Source organism: Gopherus flavomarginatus, chromosome 12 (assembly GCF_025201925.1).
Source record: "Gopherus flavomarginatus isolate rGopFla2 chromosome 12, rGopFla2.mat.asm, whole genome shotgun sequence".
Taxonomy (NCBI): domain Eukaryota; kingdom Metazoa; phylum Chordata; order Testudines; family Testudinidae; genus Gopherus; species Gopherus flavomarginatus.
The window spans coordinates 50,202,032-50,224,175 of NC_066628.1; the positions used below are offsets into that span (position 1 = coordinate 50,202,032).

The 22,144-nt window shown below is 43.4% G+C and overlaps 1 protein-coding gene across 3 annotated transcripts in view; it reads right to left on the reverse strand.

Annotated features, from left to right (window-relative positions):
- BAIAP2 (BAR/IMD domain containing adaptor protein 2) overlaps positions 1–22,144 on the reverse strand; it is an 85,399-nt gene that overhangs the window by 55,979 nt on the left and 7,276 nt on the right. For all 3 annotated transcript variants that reach the window (XM_050920755.1, XM_050920757.1, XM_050920756.1), the window contains exons 2-3: positions 14,549–14,624; positions 9,147–9,233 (exon numbers count right to left, since the gene is read on the reverse strand). In XM_050920755.1, coding sequence (XP_050776712.1) covers positions 9,147–9,233; positions 14,549–14,624 — 163 coding nt within the window. The remainder of the gene's footprint in view (positions 1–9,146; positions 9,234–14,548; positions 14,625–22,144) is intronic.

Here is a 22,144-nt window from a genome sequence, read left to right on the forward strand (position 1 = left end):
GAATACACTTGCTGGCTACATTCTGTACCTGAAGGAAAAAACAGACTACCCACGTGAAATGTGAAGAGCAGGGAAGGGGGTATGAACTACATGCAGTTTTGTTTTACACAGAGTGTGCTCCTATACAGAGCGGGCTCTTCATCTTCACACTGAACAAATCAATAGCCCTCTAAAATAGACTCTCACTAGGTTTGCTATTTCATTTGGACATCATGGTCAAGAATCAAGCAGCTAAAACTCCCATGTGCTATCCTGAGCGATTCATCTCTTTGCTCACTGGGGTTCCCAGGAACACATGCACAGCTTGTCTCTTGCCAAGCAGCTGAAGAAAGGCACAGCAACCATCCATCGGGGGTGCAGGAGGAGAAGCAGAGTCAGCAAGCTGGCTTTCTGAATCATCAGAGGCTAGCAGCACAGCTGTATCTCCATCAAGATTTAAGGGAGGCCAAAGAGCTGCTGTGAAGAGCGTTCTCCACTCAATGAGCCCCACATTTCAAACAGACTCCCTATTACGTCCCCACCATCCCCAAAGGCAGTTACTTTAAATCTGAGAAATTGTAGGATTAAGGCACGGCTTCCTATGTGTACAGGGCAGTTTCTTTCTATGACTGATTAGCTCTTAACATGATCATAGATGGGAGAGGTGCGGAGAGTCCATTCTCCTGCCAGTTCAGGGTTATCTAATTCAGCGCTTTGCTCACTCCCATGTGAAATGACTCAAGCAATGGGGCTTTCATTACTTCCACAGGGAGGTTACTCCACTAGCTAACAGGACTCGCCATAGGGAGGCTATTTCACAGTCTGACGCCTCGCCATTAGGCAACATTTCTGGACATTCAGCTTGGGTTTTCCTTTGTATCCCTCTCACAGGAGAAATGTAAACTGATGTGTTAAGCGACTGACCAGCACACAACAGTTCACAGAGCATTGCAAACACCATTAGCCAGCTCCAGTAAGCAGCAGTCCCTGGTCCCTTGTACATCTGTTTCCAGATTAACTGCCTTACCCAGACAAAAGACCTTTAACATTCACAGTGTTTATAACTATCTCAGGTAGCAGCTTGCTATGGCAGCAGAGAACTGCAAATCCAATTAGAGATTAATACAATGTCCCAGAGGATTCGGCACAGTACTACAAAGCTTCCAATCTGGGCCAAAGACACCAGTACCTACAGGAGGCAGGGCATGCTCTGGTTCTGCACTCAAAGAAGAATGCACCTCATGTTAACAATTCTATCAAAACCAATTTAACAAGTAATATCCTGACTTCCCCAGCCCCAAGAGGGCACATTGCAGATCATAAGTGAGCGTGGATGCACACATATACCCATCCGATTGTCCATGCTAGAATGCAGGCAGGATGGATTCTGGTCCTGGGATGGGATTCTCCTTAAGGGATGTGCCATGGAGCCTTACCAGGCTTTTCTCCTGCAGATCAGACTACAGAAATTCTTCTCAGCATGCAATAAAAGCAAAGCAGAACATACCCTTGCCATATAGGTGTTTATCATGCATCCAACTGCAATTTCTGAAGGGAGTATTTTAAATCTTGCCTTACAAGGGCAGTTTAAGGTTTTTAAGTCTAGTCTTCTCCACTTACGTTACAAAACAGCTCCACAACGGAGTTTTCACAAGGGGGTGCCATCAGTTAGAATTAGATCATCAGGCAAACTGTATATCAGATGTAAATCCTGGAAGGAAATTGTTCTCCAGAGGGTAGTTTCATCTCGGTACTGAGAGATTAACCACCCAATTCTCCTTCCTCTTTCAGGGAAAGTTCCTGCAGCAGCAACCTTGATGGATCTGAGAGGAGCCCTGTGAATAGGGAATCATTACTTCTCTTCCCCAGCTCTGCAGGGGGGGTTTGAACTTGCTCTGCTGCTCCCCAGTGAAGTCTAGTTGGAATCTCACCATGCCATGATGCCAGTGCACATTGGGCAGAGAGAAAAGTCACTAGCTGCGTACAACTGCTTGAAACTCAATTTTTTTTGGAGAGAGGGGAGGGAGAAGGGGGGGGAAGGAATATGCTGTGCCTCGACCATGACCCAGTATGCAACACTAGGCACTTTGGAAAGAGTGATCCCTTGGCCAGTGTTTAAGTGATTGAGTCACTTAGATGCTTGAGGAAAATTTTACAAAAAAAAAGGTCTTCAGAAGCACTTTCCAAAAACGTCAGTTCCAAGCCCAAACCCAACAGGCTCTACAGTGACCAGTCACTTCATCCAAGCGCTCCATGTCGAACCCCCATCTGAAATCAGTACACAGCTCCTCCGAGACGCCTCGGAATCATTTATTTATTTATTCTTGGTGTTGCCATAGTGCCTAGGAGCCTTAGTTACAGACCTGGACCCACTGTGCAAGTCATTGCACAATCCGAGTTAAGCAGCACAAGGAATCTCTCTCAAAGGGAGAGTTCACACCATAGGCACGGGTCTAGTTTTTCTGTGCAGGGAATGAGAGATGCCAATGGACACCAAAAGGAAACAAGCAGGGAAAGGGTGTGAAAGCCACATTTCAGTGACGTGAAAGAGGGCACATCTACACTTCAGAAAGTTTCAGAGCCCGGGTCACGCTGTGGGGCTAAAAACAGCAGCAGACTTTGCCTCTTGGGCGAGGATCTCAGAGTCCAGGCTCCAGCCGAGTGGGAATGTCTCCCCTGCTATTTTTAGCCCCACAGCCTGAGTCCACTGACCCAGGCTTTGAGGCTCACTGTCTTGTTTTTTGGCAGTGTAGTTGTACCCTCAGTCCCCAGGAGAATCAAGGCAACTAGTCTATAGTTCCACTGCTGGCTGGGCTGTACCCCACCCCCACCCCAACCTGGGCATACTTGCTCAACCTGCAGCATCTCACACCCAGGAAAGACCCTGAACACCCTAAATTAAAGCAATGAGGAGTCCTTGCAGCACCTTAGAGAGACTAACAAAGTTCTTAGTCTTTAAGGTGCCAGAAAGACTCCTCATTGTTTCTGCTGATACAGACTAACACGGCTACCACTCAAACCCTAAATTAAGTTCTCCTCCATCCTCTAAAAAGACACTTGGGTGAACACAAAGTCATGATGCTTCAGAATCTAGCATAATCAGCAGCTACAGACACGCTTCATTTACAACACACCTGACTGCAAGTGGTTTTCCTTTCAGGGCAGCATACAGTGAGATAGCGAATATGCAACTCCCACTGGACAACTCATTAACAAGGGCCCCGAGTAACTCTAAAGCAGCTTTGTGCACAATAGGTATTGCCCTGTTATTCAGCAAGGATCCACACAAACATTGGAGCGCCTCACACTACACCAAGTCAGAGCAGAAGTCTGCCTGTTCTCTGGGTAGTCCCCCACCTAATCCGCAGCATCAATGGAAACATTTGCGGAATTTCTTACTTCATGCAATCTCTTACCAAGTACCTACCTCACAAGGGAATCTCATTTTCCATATTTATTGAATATCACTGTTCTCAGCACATGTCCCTGCCTCTAGAAGCTTCCACTCTAAGACACAGACAACACGCTACTGCAAACGAAGTGGTGACGACATCCAGGAGAGATCACAGCAGAAGGCTTAATAGCTATTTAAACACAAACATCTGCCAGAGAGGAGAGAGAAGTGATCCCTAGTACAGCTTCAGCACCTCTGGCCCTTTCTGTCAAGAGCAGAGAAAGCTCCAAATAGACCTCCAGCTCAAGTCTGGGCTTCCCTTATTTTCCTGATATTTTAAAGATAGAAAGAAAGGCAGTGAAATAGTGGTCATGTTCTTTGTGCATCAGGAAGAGAAGCACACAAAGGTAAAAACAATTTTTCCTTGTACAAGACACCTTTAAGGTACTCTCTGGGGCACGCAGACAGAATGTTCCAAAATCAGTTATTGTTTGTTACTGAGCATCAAGAGAAACGAGGTGATTTTCAGCCTCCCCGCTCCACAAGATGGCATGCCTAGACATGAAGTCCAGTGTCAGCAACTTGAGGCTTCCTTGTGGAGTTCTGATCAGAGCAGACACCAGAAAGGCACTTCTACTTAAAATGCTCAAACCAGAGAGTCTATTACAGACAGAATGCTTGATTTTTATTCCTTCATCTGTTACTACCTGAGATCATCCTTTCTACACACTTGTCTTTTATACATTGTCTACAATCAGATTTTAGACTAGGAACCAGAGAGCACGGAATTAAATGTGGGTGGATGGAGGCCTGAGGGGTATTAGAAAGGCTGCTGAAAGATTTCAAACAAACAAACAAACATTCATTCATTACACTCACAAGATTCAACTCTGAGGATTAAATAAGCCTGGGTTCTCAGGACAGGCTGCAAGGTTGCACAGGACTAAAGGAATACAACTTTGCAATGACAGTTTTTCCACTTCTGGCTCAGTCAAAATGGAAAGAGCTCATTACACTCACATTCATGCTACCAAAAAAAAAAAAAAAGCTGCACCAGGCTGGAAATCAGACATGGACTCTACCCTCATAATATTCCTCATTAACTTTTAGAAAGGGGTCAGACATTTAACAAAGCCAGAATGTTTCCATTTCTGGAGAGGAAACATTAAGCAACCAACTATCTAGATGATAGGACACAGAATTTGGCATTCAGCTGTGTCAGGCTTGGCATTCTTCTTCAGAACAAAAATATCCCAACTCAACTGCCTGGTGGGTCTTGCCTACATGCTCAGGGTCTAACTCAGCTGGTTCTCAACCTTCCCAGACTGCTGTACCCTTTTTAGAATCAGATTTGTCTTGTGTACTCCCAAGTTTCACCTCATTCAAAAAAAGTCAGACAAAAATACAAAAAAAGGTGTCACAGCCACACTATTACTGACTAATTACGGACTCATTTTACCATCCAATTATAAAATAAATCAATTGGAATATAAACATTGTACTTGTATTTCAATGTATAGTATATTGAGCAGCATAAACAAATCATTATCAATGAAATTTTACTTTGTATTGGCTTCACTAGTGCTTTTTATATAGCCTGTTTTAAACTAGGCAAATATCTAGATGAGTTGATGTACCCCCTGGAAGATGTGTGTACCCCCAGAGGTACTCATAACCCTGTTTGAGAACCGCTGGTCTAACTGATCGCTATATTTGGGGTCATGAAGGAATTTTCCCCTGGGTCAGATTGGCTGAGACCCCAGTGGGGGGAGGGTTGCCTTTTTCTGCAGCATGAGGCATGAGTCATTAGCAGATTTACACTAGTGTAAATGGTGAATTCTCTGTAACTTAAGTCTTTAAACCATCATTTGAGGACTTCAGTAACTCAGCCAGCTTAGTTTCTATTTCAGGAGTGGGTGGGTGAGATTCTGTGGCCTGCAATGTGCAGTATGTCAGACTAGCTGACCACAATGGTCCCTTCTGACCTTAAAGTCTGAGCCTAGGAGACAAAAAAGCCCAAGCTAAGGAGGCCATGTCTACACCACACAGCTTTCAGAGACATGGCCGAGTTGCTAAAAGTTGGGCAGTGTGAACGCTGTTTGTCAGCACTTTTGCCAACAAAGTACTTCCACCCCTAACGAGCAGGGTTTGCATGCTCCTGCTGACAACGCAGGTGTTCACATAGGCACTTGCTGTGGCAAACCTTGTGAATGACGACATGAGTTGTTGTTCAGTTGCAAGTGTAGACAGTCTAAAAAGAACAGGACAGTCACTGCATAAATCTGGGAACATCTTTTCATGCTGGTAAAGGAGGAAGATAGATCCTCTCCAGAGACAAAGGGAGGATCAACTTAAGTTTGCTCCATTAATGCAAGATAGTAATTTATTAACTGTCCGTTAAAACTTCTAGTAATGAATGAGGTAACCTAGATCGAAGTAAACAAACAGCACTTGTTTGATGCTATCACCAAGTTAATTGTATCTTGTTAAAAGGATTGATAAGGTCAAGGTCTTCCCAGGAAAACTAATACCTTCAATCAGGGATGCTGTTTAGAAAGCCAGTTTCAAAAGGTCTCTTCTCCCATGCCCTATGAAGAATTCTCTGATTAGGAATCAGGCTAGGAAGCAGTTTGTCATTGGCCACATCAGCTCTCCGAGACTTTAGCCACAATTTTATGCTCTAGTATACTATGCTTTTTAAAATCCATGCTGTAAATATTAGACTACACCCAATAGAATATGAATAACTTAAGCACAGGCTTTTATTTTAGGTCTGCTTATTCAGACTAGAGAGCAAAAAACTGCAAGGTTCGTTAAAATATTTTCATTTTAAATTTTAAGCCCTGAGCCAAGGAGCTGTGCAACAAGAATTAAGAATGCAACACAAACTTTTTCAAATGCACTGAAAAATACTGAAGTCACCCAACCAAACGAATGCTGGCAGATTATGTAGCTATTCAGTATGTATGTTTCAGAAGCCCTTCTTTAAACCTTTATATTTTTCACAAACTGCAATGAATTCCCATGAGATCATCAAATGAGACATACCAGATTTCAAGTTTCTCTCTCAAATTACTGAAGCCATTCAAGAAGGAAAGCAAAAAGCTTTTAATATAAATGAGAAAGTTATGGTCTCATATGGCTGAACTATTTTTGCTAAAACTAAACGGAAATACTTGTATAACCTTCATTATTGGTGGTGCTCAATCAAGGAGATCAGATTTCTTTTTAGTGTTCATTTATTACACAGAAGCAGATTACTATGGGCAGTTTTAATCTGATAAACTAGATGTCAATAAGACATTTAATGCTTCTCCACAAAAGCTTCAGATTAAGCCAACATATTGTGCATAGCTGGTCCAATGTCAGAATCAGTGTAGGATTTACAGTACACTAAAGCAGTAGGGTCCATGGAATTTTGCGTGGAATTTACTGAAAGCAGGACTGATCCAAACTGAAGACGGGGGGCTTATGGTCCCTAATTTTGGAAGCCTCCTGAAGTCACCTCACCTGAAGCCTTTGTCCATAATCAGCTGCTCCTTAGAGATATTACCGACTTACCAAGGCTGTTACCGAGTACGGTACTCTGGCTAGCAAGACCAGCAGGTAGAATCAGTAGGAAAGAACAGTCTACTTCCATTCCGGAAGACAAGGCAAAATGTCTAAGGATACGTATACATGGCAAAAAGCCCTTAGCAGCAACTCTCAGAGCCTGAGGGACAACTGACTTTGGGGCTTAAAAACAAACCGTTCCCACTCAGGCTGGAGCCTGGGCTCTGAGACCTTCCCCCTCTGCCAGGTTTCAGAGCTCAGGGTCTGAGCAGGAATGGCTACACAGCTATTTTTAACCCCGAGCCTGAGTCAGTTGCCTCAAACTTTGAGACTCGTTGCTGTGGGTTCTTATTTTTGCAGTGTAGACATACCCTAGAGCAATTGAACGCTGAGCAAGGGATGATGGCGCATCTCTAAAGGAGAGCTTGGGAGAAAGGAACGCATTTATGTGGAGCTGAAATGAGAGAGAGAGAACTCAAGAGTTAAGGCAGGACATGTGCCAGACTGACCAAAAAGGTGGAAATGCAGTTCCCTGAATGCTTTATCTCAAGAGTAAATAGAAGGGAGGGAAAGGAAGAGCCACTGAACAGGTTAGAACTGATGGTGCCATTGGAGTAATTCTAATCTGCTGGGCAAATACAAGTCATGGGGTGCATTCAAATAGGAGAACTGCAGACAGCATGTACCAGAGCCAGCAATTTGCTCTGTTGCAGTCAGCAGGGTCCAGCTCGCAAATCCAGCTCCAGCAGCGTACAGCTGGGTCTGTCCCCTAAAACACTGTAGGAGATTTCTGCCAAAAACGAGCACTCCTGTTCAGATACCAGAGTAAAGGTTCACATCACCCTCTCCTTGCAGCCTACCTCTTCTGCCTTTCAAAAGGGGCAGGAACTAGCTAGTTGGCTGGCGCCTTTTTTTTTTTTTTTTAATATATATAAAGTCGGACACCTTTGCTCTAACAGTTCAAGCAAACTCACTCCCTAAAACTCTTCAAACCCAAATGCTGTCAATGGTCAGTAAAAACAAAGCATCCAAGATTATGCAACCGTTTCATCCACAGAAATAGTTACAGCCATTATAGAACCCTGTAGAAAATGGGTTATCAACAGGAGCCTGATCCGAGTCCGCAACTCAAACATCTTCACATTAACTCAGCTAAGTTAGGCCTGCCAGTGGAGTTTGCCTTAGCTGTGGCTGCAAACACTCATAACTGGAATGATGTTTCCAAACCACATCCTCTTCTAACCCAGATAAAGATATGGACAGCTGCTCAGGAACCCTTCCCCCAGCAAGAAACCGGGGGGAGGGGGGGAGGCAGCGACAGGTTTGTGCCAAGCAATCAAAATAATAGCGTTAAGAAAATAATTTGCATTCCTATCTTCAGAGCTAAGAGAGATATCCATTTGACACTTAGCCACTATTTATCCCACTCCGACAGAGCTCAAGTAGTAGCAGCCAAGAAGTCTTCGAAATATGCTTGCTGCCTCGAAGCCTGCATGCCTCTGTTGGTTACATGAAAGGCAGGGACTGCCTTGTCTCCTGCGAGGACAGGAAAGCAACAGCTGCACTTTTCAAAAGTCACTGCCCCAGCAGAGTCATCAGATCTAACCTGTATGTTTACCTAACATGGGACAAAAAACATGTTTTGATCTTTAAGGTCAAATACCTGGAGGTTTGCGATGACTTTTCCTGGCAACGCACACTAACACACCACGTACTGAGACAAACACAGTGAATCTCTCACAGACTGGAGGTGGATTTATTCCACCATCACAAAAATTCCACCTAGACAGTCCATCTGTTGCAGATTTGCCCAACCATATTCTAGATGACCACTCTAAAAAGACTAAATAAAAACCAGTCAACTGAAATGTTTCATTCCCCTTACGAAAGGGCAAAGTCAGATGGCTTCCTTGTTTTTTAAGGGAGGAGCACACCAACTGAGCTCACATTACTTGAAATTTGTTTGTACAGCATCGGCAGCTAGGACACCAGGAACTGCACTCAGTCACTTACTGTGTGGTCAACAAGACGGCTAGCTCTTAGTTAAAGCTAGTATTTCAAATCCAAAGGGACATCCCTGCCAGAGGCCACCCGTTGGAGGTAGGTAGGGTGGGAACTCCACATTAGATCTGACAACACACCTCTTGAGCTGAATCTGGTTTCACTCCTGTTACTTAAAAACACTGAGAGTCTATTTATATGATTAAGCTGCCTGACTTACCCAGTTCTTTAGATCCTTGGCTTTCACTGGCCAACTCCCCCATTTTAACCAGAGCATCAAAATAGCCTTTTGCAGCATACGTTACACCTGAAAAACATCAGGAAATAAAAATGATTCATTAGCTTCGGAGCTTAGAATAATTTCTACAATGCCCAACAGGGTGCTAGATGCTGTCCAGTATAAACAGACAAGGTCACTGGGTCCACAGAGCTTGCAATTTAATTGGAGATAGAAGACAATGAACGGGGGTAACAAATTGGCAAGGAGAGGGTCAGGATGAGGCAGGGAAAGGGCTACAGCATTAAGATTATGGGGTTAGTCAGACAAAAAAAGTAGCACATAAGAACTGGATACTTTTTCCCAAATGCTTCAGCACAACTATTGTTGCCTATAATAATCCTTTTATTGTTCAGAAAAAATCACTGCTAACTAACTGACTAACACGGACTTTCACTACAGTTCATTCTTGTAGCTAGTTTGACGACAATCCAACTACACACCACTTTTAAACAGATAACTGGGGAGAGGGTTCTTCTAATCACAAGAACATGGTGTATAGCTTTTGGTCAACACCATTAAATTATGTGCTGTTTCTTCCAATATGTGTTACTGATTAAGATAGCCCTTCTGAAGGGCACCTGAAGAAATTAATATCAGAACTACAAAATAACAAAAGGCAATTTAAAAAGAAGTTACATGAAGCCTTGTGCTGTAATGTTTATTCTGGATACAGAGGTGAGGCTAGAGTCAGGATCTCAAAGCAGAGTGCTTTCCCCAGAGTGCTTTCAGATATCAAGGGTAATATGTTGGTTTTATTCTAAGCATAGGCTTTAAAAAAGCCCGAAGAACACACCCACACACTACAGACTCAGATTAAGTTAGCAACATTTTAAATAAGAGACTCTCCATTTCTTGTCCAGGTCATTCAGGGATGTAATAAATAAAATCACCTTTATTCGCAAATACCAACAGCTTTTTTCCCCTGCAAGATTTTGTACATTTTCTCCCCAGGAGGAATCTGATTTTTAAATGCAGCCCACACAGAATGAGACTTAAAATGAAATTAATAAGAACACACCCACCCAATTCCGGAACCACAATTCAGTTAAGGTGGTTTAATGCAGCTGGAGGTCACTGCTGCATACAGGGCACCATTACGTATCAGTCTCCCAGGAGATTACCGCAAGAGTCCAGAAGAGCAGAAACAATTATATTTTTGTTTAGTTTGTGGAGAATGCTAAATGAGTCTCACTGGTTATCAACAGCCAGTGCATGTGTGGGGATTAGAGGTGGCTGTTCAAAGGAGTTGTCTCTGAAATCTCAGCCAAAGGATGCGATACTGTAGAAGTCTGACTCACTAGATAACAGGGGGTGTTTTGTTTAATTAAAAAAAGAAAAAAGGAGGCTGTAACTGAAAGCAGAACTTAAACAGGCAGGTAGAGAGATAGGAACTGAACTCTAAGGATCCCAGGGCCATCTACAATGGAGGCTTTCATACACTGATTCTTATAACCTCAGCTGAATCCTTAGGGACTTTTCTCTGAAGGTAACAAGCAATTAAATTCCACGCACCAGCTCAGTTCTGAGAAGAAACCGCCAATAGCACCCAGCTGGACTCAGATCAGGAAGCTTTGTAAAATGAGCGCTACTACGTATTTTCAAGGTTACAGATGATTGAGCTGGATGGACCCCACTTGCTAGGCTAACCTAGAAAACCTGCTTAGACACCGATAGTGAGAACTAGCGAAAAGCAAACGGGGGAGGTTAGGGAAGGGTTCAGACCCAAAGGGGACATGGGAAGGTGGTACTCTATAGGCGTCAATAGTTCTATCCAAATGTTATTTTGGGAAAAAAGAATCTCAAGACTGAAATCCAGATGGAGCTCTCAGATTCCACATTATCACTACAAATTACATACACTGAGCTTTACTTTAAAGCTCAGAGACTTCACTTTGCTGTGCACCCCTTTCCATAAAAGGATGTCTCAGGACAGACTCACTTGAGAACTGGACCATAAGATTCTAGGGCTGTATAAGTAAGAGCATTGACAGCAGATCGAGAGATGTGATCATTCACCTCTATTCGGCATTTGTGAGGCCTCATCTGGATACTGTGTCCAGTTTTGGGCCCCACACTACAAGAAGGATGTGGAACAATTGGAAATAGTCCAGCAGAGGGCAACAAAAATGATTAGGGGGCTGGAGCACATGACTCCTGAGGAGAGGCTGAGGGAACTGGGATTGTTTAGTCTGCAGAAGAGACTGCAGTTTCAGCATTAAGCGGGGGGGTTGGACTAGATGACCTGAGGTCCCTTCCAACCATGATATTCTATGATTTTAAGATGTTTTCATGGAGCTCCTTTAAGAATATGAACTTGTTCTCAAAAAAAACACCTAATGAAATGTTTTCCATCCATCAAAGACAGATGATAAAGGGACATACAACAACAGGGTCTTCACAAATGAGACGACGGTCCCTCTAAGGAAGGGCACATCTATTCCATTGCCCAATTTAAAAATCAGGTCGACAGGCGATCGGCAACATTCAAATAGCCACGTCCCGATTGGTGAGCCAATGGGTAGTTTCAGAAATGACTTGGTGTAAGCTTGAGAGGCCACTGGCAAATGATTGAAGCAGGCATGGATTTACTGTGTGGCCCATAGTTGAGACAATATGACTGTCACAATCATCCAGAGGTGTAAGATGAACCATTTCACAACATAAGAAAGGGGTTTTGCAGAAGCTTTAATAAGAAGGTGAACAAAGCTCTCAGTCACCAATGGAAATTAATAGGCAGCAGGTTTAAAACAAGTGAAAGGAAGTATTTCTTCAAGCAACATACAGTCAACCTGTGGAACTCTTTGCCAGAGGATGTTGTGAAGGCCAAGACTAACGGGGTTCAAAAAAGAACTAGATAAATTCATGGAGGACAGGTCCATGAATGGCTATTAGCCAGGATGGGCAGGGATGGTGTCCCTAGTCTCTGTTTGCCAGAAGCTGGGAATGGGTGACAGAGGATGGATCACTTGATTAACCTGCTCTGTTCATTCCCTCTGAAGCACCTGGCATTGGCCACTGTAGGAAGACAGGATACTGGGCTAGATGGACCTTTGGTCTGACCCAGTGTGGCCGTTCTTATGCTCAGTTTTCCGGGATCAGCTTGACACAATGCAGCCCTTCAACTTCTGCAGCATATGCAACCCAGTTCAGTTTGCAGATGTTTTGGCATGGTTTCAGCATTGATTCAAGCAACAGACCTTCAAAGCCACCATGCAATAACAGGCTGCGTTGGCTGCTGGGAAAGTTTCCCAGCACTGGTTCTGAAGCTTGCAGAGGAACACTTACTGTCTTTCACAAGACAGCAGTCCAGATTGTGTTCAGTATTTCATCTGACCAAGCAAGGATCCCTTCATTGTTGGAGTCTAAAGGAAGGTATACAGTTATGAACCAGGCCCAACCTGTAAGTTGCTCACCAGCTGCATCATTTCTCAGATAGCCACATTGTGAGTGGTGACTACTGAAATCAGTCTGACGTACAAAGCTGGGTGAGAGAGATGGCAATACAGGCTTCAAGATTTGGAGGTTTACAGATGTTCATTGTGGTTGGATGTCCAATTCTTATCACAGTAATAGGGATGTCCATGGTCTTGGATTCCTCCAGGGCCGAGATATCTTTAAGACTATGCCTGATGTACGTGGCAAGGCTAAATTTTGTCATTCATGGCGGTCATGAGCTGGCAGCCATGAATTCTACATCTTACAGGCTGCAGCACGAGTTTCTTGTAGAGTAACCATGTCAATATCACCCTCCTTATGCACTCTGGACAGATTGCCACACTTAGCACGTGAGACCTTCCACATCAACTTGGTACACAGCAGCTGTCCTATGGTTCTCCTGTGCTGTGCTAGACAAGGACTCAATTTCATGTTATTAATCATATCAGGAGATTGATATCCGGTGGCTTTCAGGAGCAAGAGGACAACCTTCAATTGGCACTTGTTATGGATTATTATTAACGCAACACACATCGTCAGAAAGTTACCAGACACCGATGTGTCAATCTCCTGGTAGGATCAGCAATGTGAAATCTATAGCCAGACAACCTGTCACAAAAGGGGTGATACAGGAAGAACTGCATGAAGTTCTGTGCCCTGTGTTATCCAGGAAACCAGACTAAGTGATTAAAATGGCCCCTTCTGGCCTTAAAAATCTGCAAATATATGAAAGCCAACAGGCCATTTAGTGATTTAAATCTATGTTTCTTTAACTACCTCCAAAAGGACTGGACATTCAAAGTAAGTGACTTCACATCTGAGGGGACTGGGGTTATTTAGTCTGCAGAAGAGAAGCATGAGGGGGGATTTGAAAGCAGCTGTCAACTACCTGAAGGGGGGTTCCAAAGAGGATGATGCTCAGCTGTTCTCAGTGGTGGTAGACGAGAAAACAAGGAGCATTGGTCTCAAGTTGCAGTGGGCGAGGTCTAGGTTGCATATTAGGAAAGACTTTCACTAGGAGAGCGATGAAGTACTGGAATGGATTACCTAGGGAGGTGGTGGAATCTCCATCCTTAGAGATTTTTAAGGCCCGGTTTGACACAGCCCTGGCTGGGATGATTTAGTTGGTGTTGGTCCTGCCTTGAGCAAAGGGTTGGACTAGACGACAGTCCGAGGTCTCTTCCAACCTTAATTTTCTGTGATTCTATTTTAAGAAGTGGTTAGCTAGACCAATTGTGCACCCCACTCTGGAGACCAGAGGATCCTTCAGGGTGTGTAGCAGTTGGGCGGCTTTTTTTTTTTGGCTCTTGGGGCAGTAAAAATGGTAGAGCCAGCCCTGCAGCGCAGCAGGGGCTGTGTGCTCAAAATTTTTTTACTGATAGGAGTGCGTGATCAAAAAAAAGTTTGGAGACAACTGAGCTAGACTACTTAGTTCTGTGCACGCCCAGCCTTGAAATGGCAGCCTTTAAAAATCAGAGTCAAAAATTAAAATCTCCATTTTAAAATAAGGGTTTTTAAAATAATATTTTAAAAAATATTAAAGTGGCAAGATGGTCTTTTAAAAAAAGATTGTAAATATATGGTTCTCTCACCAACTAACAGCTAAATCTTTACAGCTCAAGCCCTTTTCAAGCTCATCATTCTTAAGGTGTTTTGGGGACCAGGCTTCTTCAGGTAACGAGCGCCTGGGAGGGGCTTAGCACCTCATGTCAGAGTAATAATTAAAAAACACTCTGCAATTTTCCCCTGCCCTATGGAGAATATTTCACAATTCCAGAACAATGCTACCTGCCTGCACCCAGTACTTCTGTCTGCCTCTGCCCAGAGCCGCCCCTCCCCGCATACCACAGGATCCACTGCACCAAGGGTTTCAGCACTGAATGTATTTGCAGCGCGACTTCACTTACTTGCCAAGGCTTTTTCATAGTTCTTCCCCATGGAAATGAAGTTCCTGAGGCTGGGATTGTACTGTTCCATAATTGTCTGAAGGAAAGAGCACAAGAAGTGGGAGACATTAGCAAATCTGGTTGGGTGAGGGGCAATTAAGAGCCAGAAGGGCTCCCTGCAGCAAGACTGAGCATCTCCAGGTCTGTTTTGTGTACGCACGCAGAGTTGCTGATTCACACATACACACATGCTGCCATGCACAGCAAAGTCCCAGAAGCAGAGAGTCCTCCCACACAGCTCTCTATAGACAAACACAATCCAAACTTACTGATGTTTTACAAGGGAATATTGGCTGCACATACACAGCCCAGTTTTAAGTATGGCAATGTTTTATGAATAATTCCTGACATGATGATTTTATTTTCCTAGAAGGATATTTATTTTTTCAACACTGGCAATATGAAGTCCAAAGAGTAATAGGATCATCATATGATCACAGGAGCTGGGGATAAACTAGAATCATTCTTAAATCAAATGGATAAAACAGCAGAGCTGACAGAAAGTGATCTGGTTGGCTAAACTGAAGTACTGTTTATATTATCTATTTTGTATTTATACCCATGTATTGTCCTGTCCTTTCTTGATAGGAGATGAAGGTATCAGAAGAACACATAGGTGGTATCATCAATGTAGAATGATACTTCTATTTATGGGGTACCAAGAATGCTTTTGTACCTGGATATAACACCATGTGGTAGGTATTGCATTTAGTGAAGCTGTGTAGAGAAGCACCCACTCATGCATCTTCCTTTGATGGTATCTGCAAAAGCCTTCTAAGAAAACAAAACTGACTGCTTTCCCCCTAATTTTTCAGCTTAGTTATAATATTTCAGAACATATGTTTGCTTCAGCTCTCCATATATTATAATATGGCAAAATGCATGCAGCAGAATTTTTAAATATTTCTAGGCCTAAATGCAAGCTAAAGAGAACATACACATTAGCTTCTTTCATAGAATAAGAACACCTTTCCTTATGGAAGAATTTATGGGTAGCAACCACAGCAATACCAGCTAGAGGGGTGATATTAAGACAAAGGCAGGCTTCTCTTAGCTTACATTGCATTGGTCGTTACCCAGCAACTGCTGAATCAGCTCAACAGATTAAGAAAGAGGATGTAAGGGACCTTCATTTTCTTTCATCAAGGGCAACTCCTCCATAGAGGTATTCCTCAGGATGTGCTCCAGCAGCCTGCCATTTGGCACAGAACTGATAGTAGCATGAGTTCAAGAACCCAGAGATAACTGCAGCCCTCAGGAACATCCTAGGAACTTCTCCTTCAGCCCCTCTGGCTGGCACTAGCCATAGCCAAGTCTGTCATGAAGAGTTAGGGTTTGACATACAGATTTCTGGTTTTGATACAGTCACTGCCCATTGATAGCGAATGGCTGGACAATGGAGCTACGTAGGTGGCATTCTCAGCCTTTTCCTAGCAGGATGCACATACCATGGCTGATCCAAAACAAAAACCACTTACCACTTGCCTGGAATTTGCCTTTAGTAATTTAAAGAACTCAAACAAAAAACTTAGCTTTAACTCCTTCCCTGTACCTCTGTCTTAGCCTCTACCCCCCTTCCCTTCCTCAGAAAGAGGCTTAAACCCCTCTTATGCTACTGTGTGGGGACCAGTAGAACTCAGCTGGTCAGAAATAGCGAGTGGGCAGAAATAACTTTATAATCATGCAGTAGTCTAGCATCTGAGGGAGTCAGCAAAAGAGCTCTGTCCTAGACCTTGCTACCCTGTTATAGGAACTTTTAAACAAGTGACAAGAGATAAATTAATGCACTGAAGATTTAATCGAGACAGAAAAATTTAAGAACACGTTAAAGACTGATTATTCATTCTGGCTAGTCCAGAATTATCTAGTTCTGCACCAGCCTCTCACTTCAAGAGCCACCGTAAGTCAGACCAGCTGCAGAGCTGACAACGAACAGCACAAGGGAACACATTTCAGGGAGTGCCTTGTGTATCATCATAGGCCAACAGAGAAGCATCAGTCAGATCACTCACACTTGACAAAAGAGGATTTGGAGTAGGGTATTAAAAAATGTTATTAAGAGCAGATGACAGAATAAATGGCAGAGTTCACTCCAGCCTGGGGTCAGGCCATGTGCAGCAAGGCAGAACCTGTGCTCGGAATGGCTAATATTGCTGCTTCTTGTCAGTTCTATTGTAGTTGGGAGGGAGGGGACAGGAAATGCCAATACACTTTCTGGATAGGGAGGGTATTTTCACTTTAGTGGGAAAGCGTTTACTTTTTTCCTAGCTCTACACACAGTGATCAGATCACCATCAAAGAATGGATCTTTGTAAGTTTGAAGCAGGCTGTGAATGGCTTGTCCTACCCTGCTCCGCTCCAATAAGTCATTCGATCTCCTTGTAACTATGGCATCTTAAAAACTAGACCCAAGTTCTCCAGCTGAGCTCTGTGGGAAGGATAACCAAGTCTCCATCCTCTCACTGACCCTTGAACTAAACTCTGGCTGTACAGGGGGAGAAACCTGGCAGCTAAACACAAGTCCGGGGTAGCTACTGAATATTTGCTTCTGTCTTTGTAAAGAGATCCCCACCTACCTTCAGCAAAAAGCACTCCAGGATAAGCGAGGGCCAGTCAACAAGGACAGGGATATGAAATTCAGTTTAATACCAAAATGTATCTTTGTGCCCCTAAAGTGTGAATGAGCACTCCTCATGGAGAAGAAGGTGGTCACAAGGCACTCACCCTTACACCACACAGACCATTACACATTTCTGGAAGGGGCAGGGAGGAGACAGACAAACCCTTACATTGAATAAGTTGATTAAACATCTGTCACCTCATTTTCTGCCTGAAGCATTTTGATCCTTGGTTCCTGGTGCCTGTTCTTTTGAGAGGAGAGACTGTTTACAACAGTAATTTGCTCCTGCAGATATATCCACAGATGTTGATCAGCATTGCTCTGTTTTTGCCATCTCAAAAGTTCAGACCAGGAGGTTATTAATTTCAATAAGCTGCCATCTCACCATGGGATACATTTGAGCACAGGCTGCAGTTTAATACACTAGTTAGTGGTAATACTTTAGACTTCAGTGTTTGTTAGCTCAGGAATTTGTTTTAATCCTCAGCAATGCCAATGGCTTTCCTGCAGCACTTTTCCTAGCAGGCCAGCAAGAGTGAGAAGTGAGTGCTGACACCAGTCAGCTGACCAAGGGAGCGAACCACCTCTGTCCTAGCTCGACACTCACTGGGCTCTGGGAAGCTTTCCAGAGAGAGACCAAAAGATCAAACATCTAAGACAACATTCATCTAAGCTAGATCCAGTTGCAAAGCTTCAGCATGAACTCCCCCTGCCACCACCCTGGCTTTGAAGGCACTTGAGCAAAAAGTTAGAGACACAGGGTTAGATTCACATTGCACAGTATGCACACAGTACTCCAAGGGATGAGATATACTCGGGGGGCTAGAGGGTGAATGTTAAATGTTAGCATGTTGGGCTAACTAGGAATTTTACTGCTAATTAACGTTGTCGGTCACCCTTTGTCATTTGGACCAAAATATTTCAGACAAATGCTTCTACAGCTTTTAGTGAACATTCATTGGTAGAGCAAAATGACCCTGCAGCAACAAGCTACTTCATGGATTATCTTGCACAATTATAGGAGGCAATTACCTAGGAGACTGTTAATCATCACTAAGGGACAGAGAATTCACATATCATTCCTTAAGTCACATTTAATGCATGTGAAATTTAGTAGAAAATTATGCCTATAAGTTACTACTAGTTCCTGCATATTCCCTCCACTGACCAACCTATGGTATCTTCATGACCATTTACAGCAAGCTTGACAACTCTACCACATAGATCAGTTAGAAATGGGGCCAGTCCCCTTTCTTCAGCCTTCAAAACACATAGCAACCATCATCATTTCAGGCAGAGCTGTTTCAATGCTATAAGCTTTTCTTCATTCGATGCTCAGCCCCAGCAATCCCAGGCTGAACAATGTTTACACAGAAGAAATAATGGCAGGATTTCTGTGGGGAAGGATTTTGAATATGTTTGCTAGGTTAACAGCAGTAAAACAAATCAATATAAAAAAAATCAGTTTTGCAGCAGTGTCTGAGGGGATATAGATCTTATCTAAGGAAAAAAACTTGGATACATAAAAAACTTACATCAAATAATTTAATAGAATCTACAGGCTGAAGAAAAAAGCAGTATCCCAAATCAGAACTAACACAGAGCTCTTATAGCTACAGCAAGAATTTTAACAGTTTCCCACGTGTCATTGAGGGCTGGTAACAGTGGGCTGCCTTGTACAATGCATCTTGGGACCTGCAAGTCAAACCTACTTTATTTTCTTGGGTGTAAAGTCTATGCCCACTGTATGAAACAAGCCTAAATCTCATTTTGGAGCTGGTTAAGTCCTGTGTGGCGATTAACATACTGCACAGGTACAAGCAACAGAGGTAAATACTCTTTGTAAACACAGTGCATCTTGTGGATAAGAAGGGAATCAAACATGGGACTCATCCCTAAACGTGCACATCTGAAGTCTGTTACATAAAAAGCTTAGACTTCACTCTTTAGCCACTAAGAATGTGTTTCTAGCCATTGTTATACAACTAAGGACAGCCACTTTAATACAGCAAATGATGAGACAGGGGCACCATCTAAAAAGGGGACAACCGTAATGGAATAAAAGGAAGCCAACAACTCATCGGCTGATTAAAATTAGCCCAACTTAACAGGAGGCTTGCTGGCTGTGAATGTTTTTAGAAACTCCTTTCATTCTGGTAACGGCCCATGTAATGAACCAAGCCACAATACAGAAATGAAACTATGCAATCATAGCTGCAGCTCCAAAATAAAAGGTGGCAAAAGAGCTTTTCACTTCTAAGCCTTTAGACTCAAGGTGGGGACAGCAGGAGGGATTCTCTAGAATGAATGTCAAGTATCAGAGGGTAGCTGTGTTTGTTGCTTTTTACAGATCCAGACTAAAAGTCCTGTGGCACCTTATAGACCAGAGGTAGGCAACCTATGGCACACGTGCCAAAGGCAACACATGAGCTGATTTTCAGTGGCACTCACACTGCCCAGATCCTAGCGACTGGTTCGGGGGACTCTGCATTTTAACTGAAATTTAAAATGAAGCTTCTTAAACATTTTAAAAACCTTATTTACTTTAATATAATACTAAACTATTGTATGTATAGACATATAGAAAGAGACCTTCTAAAGATGTTAAAATGTATTATTGGCACACAAAACCCTAAATTACAGTGAATAAATGAAGACTCGGCACACCACATCTGAAAGGTTGCTGACTCCCATTATAGACTAACAAATGTATTGGAGCATAAGCTTTCGTGGGTGAATACCCTCTGACAAAGTGAGTATTCAGCCACAAAAGCTTATACTCCATTACATTTGTTAGTCTATAAGATGCCACAGGACTCTTGCTTTTTTCTGTAAAAGCAGCAAAGAATCCTGTGGCACCTTATAGACTAACAGACGTTTTGGAGCATGAGCTTTCGTGGGTGAATACCCACTTCATCAGATGCATGCTTTTTTCTAGCATTAATGCAGCTTTGTATCAGGCTAGCCCAGAGAAAACTGGAGAGAGACCATTTTTTCCCCCCTTTCCTAAAGACTCTGGTAACACAAGTTTGCCCTGTATATTACATGCACTACAGATACTAGTCTATTGCACCCTGAGTGATCCAGCAAAACCCTGGAATTATTTCTATTAAACTGCTTGTTGCAGTGCTACAGAGCAGCTGGCTGTAGCATCAGCAGCACTGATGAGGCTCACCATGAGGCCAAGTGGGCAGAGAGGAGCAAGGATTTAGAGAGCCTTTATTACCCTTCCACAAACCAGACCTTCCTTAAAACAGAGAAAGTCCACTGAAAGTTCACATTGCAGAGAAGAGTCCTCCATGCCTCAACCAAGGCTTACACAGACATGTGTCTTTCTGCAGCTATGTTTTCTGGCACCTTGCTGGGTCAAGACTGGTAGAAGGGTAAAGCAATGCCAATATTCAGCAAAACCCTGGTAGTGAAAGAAACCACATTCTTGATCAAATTCTGCCCCATCAGCACCACACACAAGTTGTCTGCCTTCCATATGCTGTCTGGGCAGAGTCTGAAAACTGGCAGCTAAAGGTTGAAAGGGCTTTGTTTTGTTCCACTGCACTAAATTCCTCGGTAATACTGCTCAGCTCTCTGGGATTGCTCTGCCTTTATTCAACTGCCAAAAAATTAAACTAATGCAAAGCACAACGTCTCCACGACAGTTCTACTGAATTAAAGAGCGGGAGAAGAGAAGCTCCAGAGGTGAGAGAGACAAGTCTTGTGTCTCTTTACATGTGCTATGATTCCTTCCAGAAAAGCTGAGGGATGCATCCACTGCTAGGGATGCAAAAGTTTAGCTGTGCTCAGATCAGCCTATTATAGAAATCTGAAGTCCTCCTGTGTAGGGGGAGGGAGTATTTTAGGCAACTTTTGTGCAAGGGTTCTACTGGGTCTGAAATAAACAGAACTCCCATAAAATCTTTTAAAAAAACCCCATTTTATTAATTAAACTGAAGAGAAAAGAGGCAGCACATTTCTCCTGACAATATCACCGTAGTCTCAAACGGCCTCCAGAGCAGAACATGAAGTCCTGTTCCACTCTCCTCTAGGAGGCATGGGGAAACTGTTCCAAGGCAGCAGTCTTTGACATCAGTTGATTATACACTGCTGTGCACCCATCAGCAGAGTGAGACAGGTGTCGTCAATCAGAGAGGAAGTGAACTTTTTGTATTATACATGCTACTCTGGACAGAGAATTTACATCAGAGCATGTCAGTAACATGCATGCTTCATCAATTACCCCTCCAGCAGCTATAGCCAGGCCTCATTTTGATTAGGCCAGAAGGTCTCACCTCCATCTTTGGGCTGTGCAGTACCACATAACAATACTAGTAGGCTTCTGCAGTTACTCAGTGCGTGGCCTTGGGCAAGACATTTATGCTCTGTGCCTGAGTACCTCGCAATAATTCCTGCCTACAAGGGGCTGAAGAAGTGAAGAGCACCAGTTGTGAAGAGGCAGTCCTTAATGCTAGAACCATTTCCCTACTCATAGACATGCTCCAGGTCTTGGCTGACACTACTGCAAAAGCCATTGCAAGCACATGGCTGCAGCTCAGCTCACTGTTCCTTCATCCTGACTAACAGCCATGTTATAAAACAGAGGATCCCATACTTGGCCAGCAGGGCATTGCTGGGCAACTGGGGAGCTGTTTTGGCCACTAGTGCTGATTTGCCCCTTGTTTCCCAGCTGCTAAACTCCATTACAGGTCAGCTAACACCCACCTAAAGGCTTGCCACCTATTACTACTATTGTTTAATACCATTGTAGCACTAACATGCCAAGGCTCCAACCAAAACCGTGGCTCTGCTGTGCTAGGTGCTACACAGAGAGAGGGGACAAGGTTTCTGCCCCAAAGAGCTTATGCAAGCAACTGCTTAGTTGTCACAGGGCTATGTGACCATGACCAGTGGGGCAGGGGAGGTCAAGGCAATCATAACTGGGA